General features: G+C 34.3%; 1 protein-coding gene across 2 annotated transcripts in view; it reads right to left on the bottom strand.

Annotated features, from left to right (window-relative positions):
* The window catches only part of RpS24 (ribosomal protein S24), a 55,445-nt gene that overhangs the window by 21,889 nt on the left and 17,956 nt on the right, over positions 1-15,600 (bottom strand). For both annotated transcript variants that reach the window (XM_090378830.1, XM_090378829.1), the window contains exon 3: positions 10,411-10,620. In XM_090378830.1, the coding sequence (XP_090234956.1) occupies positions 10,411-10,620 (210 nt within the window). The remainder of the gene's footprint in view (positions 1-10,410; positions 10,621-15,600) is intronic.

The raw sequence follows: 15,600 nt of genomic DNA, 5'->3' as shown, positions 1-15,600 counted from the left end.
ATTTTGCCAATACATTGGATATATGCCTTTGCAACACAATGTGAAGCTGAAAAAGTAATTTGAAGAAATAAGCTACAGCACATTCTGACAAGCTGTTAAGCAGCTAATAAGATGATGTGACACTATGATATATGGGGTGGGGGGTTCAATAAAAAATAATATAAAAAAACAAAGTTTTTCCAAAATATATCTTACATTTTAATTACCATACACTAAAAAAGTAGAAATTAATTTTTTTCTTTTTGCACACGATCGGCGGAAATATTAAATGATAGAAAATTAGTAAATTAATTCTGATAAAATATAAGGTGTGGCCTTTACTCCTGCAACATAAAATGCCTCATTTTATTATCGGAATTTATTTACTAATTGTCTATTATTTAATATTTCCACCCAATACCGATCGTGTGCGAAAAGAAAAAATTTATCAAAGGGAACATTCTACACTCTGTTGTCCCCGTTGACACTTTTGTTGGAAATTGAACTGATCTTGATTCGATAATGTGCTCACCTATGGTTTGAAAATTTATTTTAACTTTTGGTAAATCTGCTGCATACATTCGTGCTCTTTGAAATAGTGTCCAAATTATTTCAGTAATTTCTGCCATTGCTGCATTGACGAGACCTTTTTCTGTGCTAACATTGTAACGTAGCATGCCCTTTGCTCCGACAAATAATGGCAATAATTTAGGGAGTCTGCTGGTGTTATTAATATTATTGGGTATTGTATTCACAATATCAATATTGTTGAGATTCTTTGTAGCATCTGCTATTTGGTTTTGCACTGTTATTGTGATCATCTCCATTCCCCGTTTCTGATAATATTCCAAAGCTTCAGAATTATGATCCTACACTTGCTGATTAGTGGGATCAACACGCAAAGCTCTGCTGATAACAAATTCTCCCAAAAGATCAGCTATTTTCTCAAGTAAAATATTCACATGCACCTTCTTCATTTCTCCAATACATAAAGCATTAAGCATATCGATAAATGTTGTATCTCCGCATTGCCTCATGTTTTGTGTCAACTTGCAAAATGACAACGATTGCCAAATATGTGTTGCTGGTTCCATTCATTTAGGCTGATCATAGCTGGCACTTCCTCTAACTGGCGGTAATTGTATCAAATCATCAAAAAGTAAAATGTTGATTCCACCAAATATTTCAGGACTATCACGCAACTGTTTAATCTAGAGTTGATCATGCACAACACTTCACCATTGAAATTTCATTAATGATTAGAAATTGAGTGTTTTGCTACCGCAGTCACATCTGTCTCAAGCATTCACCAGTGAGGATTGGCAAATTGATGATTATTATTCCATCTTTTCTTTTTTGAACCAGAAGCTTCAACATTGAAGGCACAGTTCGACCATTAATCAACCTCGTTGCTACACCACTTAATGCACATACTTTGACAGCAACCCTTTCTTGACCAAACACATACAAATTTGTTCTTTGATCAGATTCAAGATGAATGTTTTTCCCGTTACAGCCCCACCTGTGATAACATTCTAATTCTTTCAAGAGATCCTTCTAGCTGATTTCTAATGTTGTGCATAATAAAATTAAACAAATCGCATTGACCTAGATCGCATGTTTGACAGATTGGAAATCTACATCACTTAATCCTGGATGGTTATCAAGATCAATATCAAGATAGTCTTCATTTTTGTCATTATTTATGATGGGGTCTTCCAATTCTTGTAAAGCGCTTGATTGAATGCATTTTACTGTCTGTCTCTAGCGTGATAAATTTCCATATAGGTGCTCGTCCTTTTAAGATCTAATTCTCTTGCCAGAAATGCTTCTTTGGCTGTTTGATAACTTGCCATCTTCATTTCGATAAGGCAAATATTGCACAAGCTAACTATAATAGTAATTTTCTGGATCGGAACGTTCATTGAAATAGAGAACTCTTACCACAGCTGGAACATTTCTTATACTAATCTTTGTATTATCAATGAGAGTTATAGAGTTCTTCGAGGTTTTATCGAAGAATATGCATCCTGATCACCAGTGTCTTCATCGTCTGATGACCTCTTTGGGTGCTGTGCACGAACAACCGCAAATTCCATCAGTGACATTGAATTAAAGTTGTAATCTTGATGTGGATTAATTGGACGTTTTGTGTAGCGATTCAAGATGTTGCTACAGAGTGCTGAACCAAATATCATTCACAAATCTCAAAACTGTACATCGCCGTTCTGGGTTTCGTGCATTTACAAAGATGCATTTTCGTGAGCTTTCTTTGAATGTCAGATGACACGAGCGATAAGCACATTCACATGCCGAAACCTGTCATTCATGCATGTCATCATCTCCCTTCAAAGCAGTTTTTATGGCATCTCCAAGTCCTGTATCAAGCTCATTTGGTTCACTCTTTGCACAATATTTTGCAATATACAATGCGATAATTCCATTTGATCCACATGGCTGAATATCCATATTTCATTTCCAACATTTTAAGAGAGTTGAATTATAGTTGACAAATGTCTCATTACTTTTTCTGCGTAAAGAGCAAATACAATCACAATTTCTAATGAACTCATCAGAAGTAGTTTAATAATCCTTGTATTCTCACAAGGGGCTGTTGAAAAACTGAACCGGTATCTGCAGGAATCATTCTTATAGTATGTGGGTGTGTGACAATGAATTTGAACACTTTCCACTAGGTTCTTCATCTTCTGGTAATTCGCAAGTGATGGTTTTATTTATCCATTCAATTCCTTCTTCCGTATCAAAACCTGGAGTACCTTCGACCCAAACAAGCATGTGAAGATGAGGAGAACTTTGATTTTGAAATTAATATGCCACCAATGATCTACAACTTTTCCTTTGAACAATGTATCATTGTTTTTCATTAAAGCCATAAGAGCATTAACTCATCATGAAAAGGTGGCTTACAACAAAAGGATATTTTTCGGCTAAACTTTGTTATCCTTTGTTTTTCTTACTATTTTGTTTATTACATCTCTAGCTTCTGGAATTTCTTTGAACACAGATTCCTCTCTGGGTTGATAATTGTCAATAGGAGCTATAGTTGATGTTTGGATGGGTATGAAATTGATTTGTTGTAAAGTAAATGGAATTAATTTTATTTTGTTGACAATGATTTATTTCAGGCTTCTTGTGACTGAGCTTGCGGTTCAATTACGTTTTGACGATCAAGATCAACGATCCCTTCCCGGACAGTCACACCAACATAATCAAGCATATATCGAACCAGTTGTTCATTTACATATCCTACAAAGTTCTCCAATTGTATCACACTCTTTTAGCACATGCACTACCTATAGCTTCAGCTGGTGATCCCTTTTTTCCACGTTCATGTGCATCTAAAGTAATAATGTTCAACAGTTTTCATGACAGCAAAACACTGGGAATTCACAATTAGAATGCCAGTTGGGTGATTTTGAAATGGGAGCTGCAGACCATCAGCAAGCTTTAATCCTTCTCCTCCATGTAGATTTTTATTGTCACATAGGTTCCCAGAGATAGTTCAGCAACAATCTTTTCCAAACAATGAAAAGTCATGTTAAATAACGTCAAAGTTTTTAACAAGAAGAAATCTGCTTTGAGGTACTTCAATATTTCCTTGCACAGATGAGACAAACAGTTTTATATAAGTTGTCCGATTCAATCATGTTCTGATTAATTAGATTAGTGTTCCATCGGGCTAACAGCAAAACACTAGATCCAGCAATACTTCCAATGGCCATAGCACAAGAATGAGAACTGACATATTCAGAATTAAAGACTGCTGAATTTCCCCGATGCCATGCTCCTCGGACAATACACGAATGTTCAGAGATTTGAATTGTATAAAACTTTATATCTTCAATAATTTTTCCACATTCTTTCTCATCACTGTTATTATCGACTCGTACTAAATCATTTTTGTCAAGCACAAAAATGATTTAGTGCAAGTAACACTTTGCACATCTTTATAAAGAGGATTGTTATTAACCAACCAGTTCAAAGAATTATTCATTCTCTCTTTTGATACATCAAATTCTCTTATAACAACGAGATTCCCAAGCTCTTCTGTCACTACTACGAGAACTGAAGATTCCAACGATCATGGCAATGTATTTGGCAGGTTCTCCGTAACTTCAAAAATATCTCGCGCAAACAGAACAGTTTCTCCTTTAAATCCATACTGTCCAAATATGCCAGTGTACTTGATAATTTGCACAAATGGAATGATTTCCCAAGGAATACCTCCCAGATACCAATTGATTGTTACAGTAGGCTTTTGAAGGTGGCTGTCGAACTTTGCCATGCAAATTGGACTTGCATCAATGACAGAGACTTAACGAATTCTTTTGTAAGAGCTCTATAGGAAGATAATCTAGAACTTTTATCAGCTTCGAGGGGACAGTTACTTACTTGATTTGGAGAGCACCTCTTCAAGAAAATACCACACACCCATATCTGTGAAGACATTTATTTTCCTTTGAAAATGTTCTATTTGGTATGAATTTCCAGGTGTTCGATTAAGATGTGATTCGCAGTCTGTACACTGTCATTTATTGTGAAAATTTGATGATTCTGTATGCCTACATTTCCTTTGGGATTCGGGGCGCTTCCGTAGCCAGGTGGGAAGGAGCAGCAGTGCGTAGCAGATGCTTCTTGATTAGACCGAGGTTCGAGCCTGTCACTACCAAATACGGAGGATGCGGAAAGGTCAGGGAATGACCACCGCATATTCCCGGAGCAATATGGCCTTAGTTGCTAATGCTCCTAGAAACCAAATAACAAACAAACAAACAAACCTTTGTGATTCACTGTTCTTTAACTTAAGTGCATCATGAAAGTCATTAGATTCTTCTGAAATTTGTTGCGCTTTCTTCTCATGATATTTTTTCCATGCTTTTTCTAACCAATGCTTACGTTGAGTTGCTGTTTCATTTTGTTTCACTGTGATTTACTGAAAATGGAATTTAAGCATGTAAAAAAATGCACTGAAATTTGGAATCAAAGGGGATAGAAAGGCTTTGAATGTTGAGAAATTAATTATTTTCATGTTTGGACTGCATATTCTTCAGAAAATATTTTCCTACTGATTACAGTTTAAAATTCTTATAATTAAGCTTTTGTAAGAGAAGACTGTTTGGAGGCGTACAGACTTCTCCAAAGAATTTACAGAATATGTCCGTCGGTTATTCTGAAAATTCATGTCCATTACGGCTTTTCATTTTCGCTTCTGCTATACCTAATCATTATATTTACGTTTTATTTTATTTTTTACGAATAGAAATTTTCATATATTTTTTATAAATAAAGTAAGATTGAAAATTTATGTGGAAAGATTTTCACAAACAAAAAAACTTTACAAGATGCAAGGATAAACAATAAAATCTTGCACACTTTATATGTATTACATGCATACAACCATGTAAAGCAGGTAGCTGATATGAGGCATGTAATAGATGCATAATGGACCACGCGATGGATTAGCTCAAATTTAATTGGAAACATTATTACGTCAAAAGAGATTATTTACAAAATTACACCCTTCTAATCAGATAGGAAGTGGGGAAAGGTCCAAAATCTGGGTCAGGTATAAATCCAGGTAGCCGACATATGACATGCAATGGCAGCATGGTGCACCGCATGATAGAATGCAGTCACCCAAATTAAGAAATATGTAAAATTTCAGCCTTCTATCTCTATTAGAAGTGACTGAAAAAGCGATTGGCAGATTTAATGGTAGAGGCAGTGAGTTAATATATATAAAGATTTGTATTCACACAGAAGTACTCACAACAGAAGGTTGGAACACGCCATCAATTACACTTTTTTAACATAGTTATCAAACAAAATGACATTTTTGCCACCTCTCAACACACTCTCACAGACCAGTTTTGTAGAAGTCCTCTGACTGCCCTTCAAACCATGACCCAGCAGCAGAAATCATCTCATCATCAGCAGCAAAGTATTTTCCATGAAGAAATGACTTCAGGACAGAAAAGAAGAAGAAATCTGAGGGTGCAAAGTCAGGGGAATAAGCAGAATGCAGCAATATCTCAAAACCATATTTGTGGTCACACTTCATTACAGCATCCAAGGACATTACTGTGGAGTAGGCTTTTTTCTTTTATAGCAGCATGTAGCTTTATGAGGAGGGTGGAATAATACTTCACCATCATAGGAGAGCCGTTTTGAAGGTAATTTGTTAGTAGTACACCACGTTGATCCTAAAAAACGAACAGCATCAACCTTGCCAGCACTTGGTTGCACCTTTGCCTTTTTGGGAGGTGGTGATTCTGCATACTTCTACTATTTTGACATTTGTTTAGTTTCGGGATCATAGTGATAGAACCATGGTGACTAGCTGTGAAAGTACTCCTGCTTTTCCTGGCATGTTGACAACATTTTGTGTGCACACTGTACCCTTTTCTTCTTCTGGTAAGCGGTGAAAAGTCTGGGAACCCATCTAACATACATTTACTTATATGCAACAGTTGATGGATGATGTTCTTCGCAGACCCTACACTGCAGATAATTCTCTGACACTAAATACAATGATCTTGCAGGATTAATAATTCAATTTTTGGAACACTCTTCTGTAACAACAGTTGCTGGGCATCCTTGGATTTCTTCACCATGCACTAAGATTCTTCCACATTTTAACTGTTTTTTTACCAATGTGCAACAACACTGTAGCCTGGGCAGTTTTCTCTATAAGCAGTGACTATTTCTTCATGGATCATTTTGGACATTTTCCCTTGCAGAAGAGGAACTGAATCACCGATCTATATTCCACTTTATCCATTATATCACTTCACTTAGTGCTTCAATTAGAAAAAAAAAAAAAAAAAAAAGCAGATAGAAACCAAAATTTGTGTGGTTACTGCAGAGCAGTGTTTCTCAACTTGTGTGCCGTGAGTATGCTTCAGGTGTACCGTGGAAAATGCAAATTAAAAAAATTTATAAATCCAAGTTTTATAATAAAAATTAATTCAAATAAAAAATTTGTTTATTTATGCTGCACCGATCCCAGCAGGCAATGTGACGTCATGTTTTGATACCTAGTACTAGATCTGTTCACCTGTAATCCTTTATTCACCTTTTGGATTCCTAGTAGTAGATTCGGCCATTCTTATCATTTGAGAAACTCTCTTGGGCACCCTGCAGTTGTATAAGTGCAAATTGAAACATAGTAAGAAATTTGGTTTGTGTTTTTATATCTCTAAAACGTCATATTCATTTAATTTGTATAGAACAGGTATTTTCAATTAACTGTATTAGTACGTTCTAGAAAAAACTTTTAATTTTTTTAGAAATTATTAGCGATGGATAAATTTTTTAGTGAAAGGAAACCAGAAGAGGTAAATTGATAACAATGAACTTGGAGAAAATGACCATCAATATGTTGTCGTAAATATGATGATTTGGGGATGGGATTTTCATATGCTGATAAACAAGATTGTCCTCTATCTTTATGTGTGGGGTGTGGTTTAAAATTGTTGAATGAATCAATGGTGGCAAGTAAACTGCATAATTTTTCTATGAAACACAAGAATTTATCGCCCAAAACTATGGAATATTTTAAGACTGCAGGCCTCTCACTAGAAAACAAGGTACAGAATTTTATAGTATGTCTAAAATCTGATAAAGTTCAAGAATCCAGTATTTAGTATCAAGAACTGGTGGCTCTCACCTGATCACAGTCTGATTTGACCAGCATGTCAGGTAATCATGAAAAGTATTTTGGGAGAGGAAGCTGGAAAAAATAACGGCAGTACCACTTTCAAGCAGCACAATTAGCAGCCATATAAAAAAAAAGTCCAATGATACTGAAGAACAATTTTGTTCAAAATATTAATAATTTTGGGTGACTGTTTGCACTGTAAGTGGATAATTCCACAGATATTAGCAGGAAAGCTCAATAGCATTTGTCAGGTTTATCCAAAATGACATAATTATTAATCTTTTTTTTGTTGTAAAGAACTGAAAGAACAACTGGCCAAGATATTTTCGAAGTAATGTATAATTATTTGCACCGATGGTACTCCCGCAATGACAGGAAGGAATAAAAGGATTTGTAAACTTAGTCAAAACGACACAATTCAAATATTATTACAACACAGTTTCATACACAGAAGTTCTAGTAGCAAAGACAGTTGTACCCGCTAATGGTCAATTATATCAAAAGTAGACCACAAAAAAATAGGTATTTTTGGAAAATCATTTGAGGAACTGGAGTCTGATCATTTCTCTTTAATGATGTATACTGAGGTTCGGCGGCTATCAAAAGGAAATGTACTTATGCGTAAGGATGAGTTGCGTGTGGCACTGCTCATATTTTTTTTACTGGAGCAATCAGAATTTCGTGATTATTTAAGTGATGAAATTTGGTGCTGTAAATTAACTTTTCTAGCAGATTTATTCGCACAGCTTAATAAATTAAATATCAGTATGCAAGGCCCATTGGAAAATTTACTTCTACTGACAGGTTGTTCATCTTTAAAGAAAAGTTAAGTACATGGAAAAAATATGTAAATGAAAAAAATTTAGAAATGTTTCCCTTGAATGCCAAAATGAATTGTACTAAAATAATTAATGCAATAAGCAAAACATTAGAACTGTTAAAGGCAAACACTGAGCATTATTTTTCCATCTCTTGATACCAAAAAATATTTGTGGGTAAGAGACCCACTTGCAAACAAGAAACTTTCCGATGTTAGAACTTCGGAATCTGAAAGAAGAAGAATTGGCTGAAATCCGTAGTGACCAGTCGCTGGAAATTCATTTTAATGACACTAATATTAACAAATTTTGAATCAAAATTAATATCAACGAATTTCTGAAAAAGGCAATTAGAATTTTATTGCCATTTTCGACTTCCTACTTGTGCGAAACAGGGTTTTCTGCTTTAAATGAGATTAAACAAAAAAGAAAAAAAAAAAAGTGAGAGAGAGAGAGACTAAAGTCAGTAGAAGATGAGCTGAGAGTAAACCGATTCACAATAAATCCTCGTATTAAAAATACTGTGCTTCCCATCAAACCCAACTGTTTCACTGATTAAAATGTTATAATTGTATATTTATTTGTTTTTATATAATTATGTTAATTTTTTACATTTCATGCAATTTAAAAAAAAAAGAAAGAATATTAAAGCATTTAAAACAAATAATAAATGTATTATTAAATATACCCAATAGCAACAACTTCCAGTTTGTGAATATATATATATATATATTACAATATATATTATATATGAGTATAATGGTGATTGTAGTGTGCTGCAATAACAAAAAGGTTGAGAAACACTGCTACAGAGATTTCAAGAAATCAAAGAAAAAAATTTATCTTTCTATCACAACTATTTCTGGGTAAATACAAATCTTTTAGGCATTTCCCCCTCCCTCATAATTCTTAATTTTACACAATATCAACAATAATAATAATGAATAAATCATTACACATCCTATTTTTCCAAATCTTTAGAAGCTTCATAATATCTGGGCAGCTGCCAAATTTTGACCTTAAAAGCTGGAGAAAAACAGAGGATTAAAAAAATTTTTTTTTTTGTTAAAAGCAGGTTCAACACTGCCATAAAAATTAAATTTAACTTGCAAAATATATATTTTATATTAAAATACAGCCATAGGATTTTTTAGCAATACAATATACTTTAAGACATTAACTTACCTAACACTTTTGTCTGTGGCTTTCATATACAGAAAACATGCTTTACATTTAGACATCAATTGATTATGATTGCTTCAAAGAAAGATACTGATACTGAGAGTTCAATGGTTTTTTTTTTTTGTTTTTTTTGTGAAATTGATTCGTTTAAATATGGTTCAAAAAAACTTATTTTCTGAATAACTTTTGAATCATACTTTAATTGGTTCTCCAAATACAATAACATTTAAGTAGAGTTAAATAATATTTAACTTAATGCTTTTGATAACTTATCTGGGCAATTTGCTATTTATGAATCCTGTTTTGAGCTTGGAGACATTTGAATGCAATAAGGGGATGTGCTTCAGTCTGGGAAATTCACAATAGAAGATTAAGTGGCTGCCAAGTGTGCAATTTATCAAATTTATTCATAGCTGCTATTTCAAGTTATCATTTCATTGGATTATATCAGCATGCAAATCACTTCAATAGTACAATGTGTAAATGGTGCTAACTTTTTTTTGTTTGGTGAGTGACAAACTCATGCCTTTGAATTTAACTGTGGGTTATGGTTCAGTGGTAATGTTATGAGGGACGGGGATCCATAAGAAACCAAAGTATTTGCTGGTAGATTAAATGTGTAAAAATTTCAGGTGAGCACATTTTACTATGTAAATAATGTAGCAGTTAAATGGTTAAATTACAATAAAAATTGAAATTTAGTGATATATAATTTAAAAAACTTTAAAGAGAATTTTAATGGATACATACCCTTATAAGCCTGTACTTGGGTTCAAACTTCTTGGCATAATCTAATGTATCATAGATAAGTGCAAAACCTGTTGTCTTACCACCACCAAACTGTGTATGGAATCCAAAACAGAAGATTACATCTGGGGAAGTTTTGAACATACGTGCCAGCTTTTCTCTGATCTCTGATTTTGGAACAGTTCCCCTTCCAGGATGAAGTACATCCACAACCTGTGAAAATAAAAGCACTCTTGTCATAGACTTAATCATGCAAAACAAAAAACATGTAAAATATCTGAATATCTTCAATGCAACATTTCACTGAAGTGCATTTTTTGCACTCACACCTAGATTTCTTCCCGCCAAACCGTGGTTCCGTCAGCGACGAACATGGTGAGTGCTTCCAGGAAGACATTGCAGTGATGGAACAAAAATACAAAAACAAATGGTGTGTCGCCATGTTAGCCAATTATTGCTGAGTGGTGAAAAGGGATGCTCCCAAAGCTGAATACAAAAGGTGAAAAGGTTGTGTTTGATACAGGTATGTATGCCATATAAATAAAAAACCTTGTATAAATAATATAAAAAACTACTTTTTTTGAAAACAGAGCCAATCTGCCATTTTAAGCACTAATTCTATGTTTACCACCCCAAAATCTATAAAGTAAACTTACTTTCATGCTCTTAACAAGTTATGACCCAAAATTAGTTGTTCAGTGTAACAGTAATATAGATAGACATTAACATGCTAAAACAAAAGTTTCCATCTTTTACAGGATCTGAAGTTATGAAAAGTCAAACAGTTTTCACCAACAGTTTCCCTTTCAAGTCAGGATAATACTCAGCAGTCTAGATTTATGAAAAATTGAGGAAAGTGTATCAACAAGACACCAATGATACAAACAATGCTTAGATAGTGTTCATGTTTTAAGTTTTAAACAAGACACTGACACTTGTGACCAGCCAGAGAACAAAAAACCAGTCTGTGTGCATCTGAAACTAATAAGATCCTGAAGGTTTCATTCAAAAATACAGGCCAATCAATACCATATATTGATATCAATACCAATCAATACCATATATTGATTGTCCTAGCAACTTACTAGCAATATAGGAAAATAAGTTGCAAATAGGGAGCCAAACTGTTCACAAGATAAATGAAATTCTCCAGGCAGATTGGAATGGACACATCCGACATTTCCAGTGAAGAGGGAAAAAAAAAAAAGGTTCTAATAGGACGTAAATTCACATTACACATAATAATGCCATGTCACAATGCTCATATGACTCGAATGAAAACTTCAGACCTAGGGTAGGGAATTCTGGCACACTCATCTGATTTGGATCTATCAACTTTCAGGTCCATATTCTAGAGAATTTCTTCAGTTTTGGCTTAAGTACACAGTCTCAACTCTTGTAGAAAGAATACATCTTCCTATGGCAATTTTCCACCTATAATAAATATAAAAACAGCTACCATTAACAGTAAACAGTTGATAGATGGCTACATGACTGCATAGAATCTCTATGTATGCAGATAATTTGTTCATACTGCACTGAAAGAACCTTTAAAATGAGATAAGATTTTGATCATATGAGGTATGATCAAAAAAGTTCAGGGACTGAACTCATACTTGAGAAATAATAGTGCTTACGAACTATTTGGATGGATTTCCTTCAAAGTGGTCTACTTGATATCTACACCCAGTGCAATGCTTTTGCAACTTCTGGGAGTATCCCTGATTAGGCTTCTTTTCTGAATTGATAATTAGATAGTATGAACCAGAGCTGTAATGCTCAATACATGAATTGATAATACAGGTAAAACCCATTATAACGTGATGCGCAGGGTCCAAAGAATCACAGCATGATATAAATAGGATCATGTTATGAAATTCTAGTGATTTTTCAACATCCATACAATAAATTTTGCTCTTCTCTTTTTTTTGTGTGATAATTGCAATACTACATCTAAGAAAAATCATCCAAAGAATAATAACTGAAATAATGAGGCAAAACTTCAATATCCAGTATCCATACACATAACCAATGAAGAGTAAAAATGAATGACATAATGCTCCTCCTGTTATATGACCAGTCACACAAAAAACCCATGCAACAAACAGGACAAACTGATAAATTAAAATGAAAGCCTACCAAAAAAACCCACACCCCTTTTGCTTGAATCCATCCTGAATTAGTGGTGCAAACTAACCTATCCTTTTTTCACTAAAATGGAAATCTATTAAAAAAACCCACACTTCTTTTGCTTGAATCAGCCTCAAAAACCTAATCCCCTTTCACTAAACAAAAATTAAAGTTGATTAAAAACACGACCCTTCCTATAAGTTTTTCCCCCTCTAATTGCAACTATTATTCTCAGTTCATGTCCTTCAAATGACCTGTTCGTCACGGAGCCTTGCCTGTAACCCATCATGTATCATGCATAAGGGAGGAGCAATCACATCCTTCAGTTTGTAGGCCACGCACATTGGCTAGCAATCACATCCTTCACTTCAACCAATCATATCCTCCACTTTGGCTGTTCATCGGCCATGTCCAGGAGTACCGGATACTAAATTTCAGTCTAATATAAAATTGCACTGCTTCAATCTTTTTTGATGCATACAATAGAGCATTTAAAAAACCAAAATTCATGTTGTGAAATATACATAAACACATACCCCTTGTCACAAAAAGATTTTGCACATGGTTATATTGACTGTTCCGTTCATGTTTTTTTGGGAGAAAAAGGAAAACACAAGGTACTCACAGCATTCTTTCAACTACTACGTAGACTAGTGAACAAACTTTTGCACATTTTAGTTGTTACTTTAAAGTCTTTCATATTTCAAAAAAAAAAAAAAAAAAAAAAAAGTATCAAGGGTTGACTGTCTTATTGCATCTTTTCTTTTTAACAATTTCAATAAAGCATTTTAATTGTAAAATTGCCAGGGAATCTACCTTTTCTGTTTCAAGAAATTTAAATCCAGTTTGCCAATCAGTAACTGCCCATACGATACAAGTCAACAAATAAAGCTACAAGTCGTTTATAGCTAGTGTATAACCTTGCTGCCTCTACTCTGCCAGATGGTGACTGGAGGGAGTCTGAGTGGTGTGTATGTGGGGCATTGTTGAGGCCATGTTATGTCAAGGATCTGGGCATATTCTTACCACGTGTACGCCACATTCAAAAATTTCATTACTACATACAGCACCCCCCCCCCACTTTTTCTTACTATTCAATACACTATGAATTGTCAAACTGATAGAACAACTTATCTGCGAAAAGATCTAAACATCCCAAACACTTCCTAGTTGATTTCACAAATATACATGGTCTCAGTTCTAATCTCAATGATGTCCATTTCCACTTGTCTGCCAAACCCCATGTACTTTTTCTGACAGAATCTCAGTTACCAGTTGATTCAACCACTGCTCATCTCAGTTGCCCAAATTATTCACTGTATGAATCCTTTCACCTCAAAGGTGGTACTTGTGAATATATGTCAGTTCCGATATTCCCTGTAAGAGACTTGGTAATTTGGAATCTCCTCTGGCTTAAAATCTCTCTACCTCATTCTGTCAAATTCATCCATTGTCTCTACCATCTTCTCTTCTCTTTATAAATTTCACGATGGCATGCATAAGCATCTTTTAAATCTGTAGCAACTTTTCTAGTATGCTCCAAATTTGAACTCTGACTTCATCTCTTTGCAACTTGAGTTTCGTTTTCCAGTCACACAGACATAGCTGGTCGAGATGCTGAGGCTCACAGATTGTTCATTTACCTACCAGAATACTAGACAATCCTAACCATACAGCCAACACGCTTGGAGTTTTCATAACACACACACACACACACACACACACCGTCACGTAGTACTTTAAGTCTCAAAACTTTCTTGTTATCATGTTAGAACAGCAGTTCCCAACTGGGGGTTCGTGAAAGTGTTCCACTAAAAATTTTCTAATGGCGTCTGCTTAGATTTACTTGGGTATATTTTTGTAAACTACAAAATACAACTAATAATAAACAATAAAGAACTTGAAGGGCGTTCGGAATAAACTGTCCTCAGTTTACTGATAATTTTTAAGAATTTCAAGAGCAGAGATTGTACAAAATGAAACAGAAGCAGATTGTTAACCAATTGCAGCTTGACGTTTCTTCAACTGATGTCACTGATCTGTTTCAAGCACACAATGGAAAGCTCTGAAATAGCAAAATGTGAGAGAAGCTGAGGAAGAAGAAGATTTAATAGCTGAAATTCCTGTTCGTTCCTTCACGCTCAAGAGGCTAGATGAAGCTTTTCAACACATAGGAAAAGCAACTGAGATTTTCAAGTCACAAGATTCAAATTTGGAACACACTCGAAAATTTGCTACAGATTTAAAAGATGTTTATGCATGCAATCATGAAATTTATAAAGAAAAGAGAAGAGAAGATCTTGGAAACAAATGCCTCGACGCATTTCTGAAAACGATGACTCTTTGTGCTTCCAACAAACCAACGAATGCCGAGACAACAATGAGTGATCAACGAATGTGCATTTAGTCGATTATGATGAAGAATAAACATTCTTTAACATTTGTAAGTCATAAATAATTTCTTTATTATTATAATTTGCTTGATTTTACAAGCTATGTTTTTATTTCTTTGGTTAAATCAATTATTGTTTAAGCATAAACTAATTGGCTAACTAATCGAGACGGTCGTGTTCAAAGCCGCTAAGTGGATTTTTCTTATTTATTGATTTGAAATTGTTTTTCTAAAACTTTTGATTTAAATTTAGTAGGATAACATTATTTTGTGATTTTCTGATTAATTTGGTGTATTTATTCTTTACTCGGCCTTGTAATTGCATAAAAGTATCGGTAAGGGTATCCACGTGTTTGCAACTCCGCTGAACGAGAAGTTCTTTAGCCATATTTAGCCGCTTGATTGAATATTTTTTACATTGAATTATTTCTGTAAGTAGCTTATAGACCTAGTAAGGATCGTTAGTTTATTCTGAATTGAGACAGCGAGATTTGAAAGTTAATTAATACTTAAGTGTCCGTAGATTTACTGTTCGTAACTTTCCCGCCTTTGTGATACGATAGTTATATACCGTACTAGATAGCGTTAGCTGAACTTCATTAGCAGTTAAATTGTACTTTTAAATAAATACATAACGACTTAGTTTACAAACATAATATAATTAATTATAT

Source organism: Mastigoproctus giganteus, chromosome 8 (genome assembly GCF_048544385.1).
Source record: "Mastigoproctus giganteus isolate SK-2022 chromosome 8, ASM4854438v1, whole genome shotgun sequence".
Taxonomy (NCBI): domain Eukaryota; kingdom Metazoa; phylum Arthropoda; class Arachnida; order Uropygi; family Thelyphonidae; genus Mastigoproctus; species Mastigoproctus giganteus.
The sequence above is the reverse complement of the archived record's forward strand: the minus strand, read 5'-3'. Positions and strand labels throughout refer to the sequence as shown.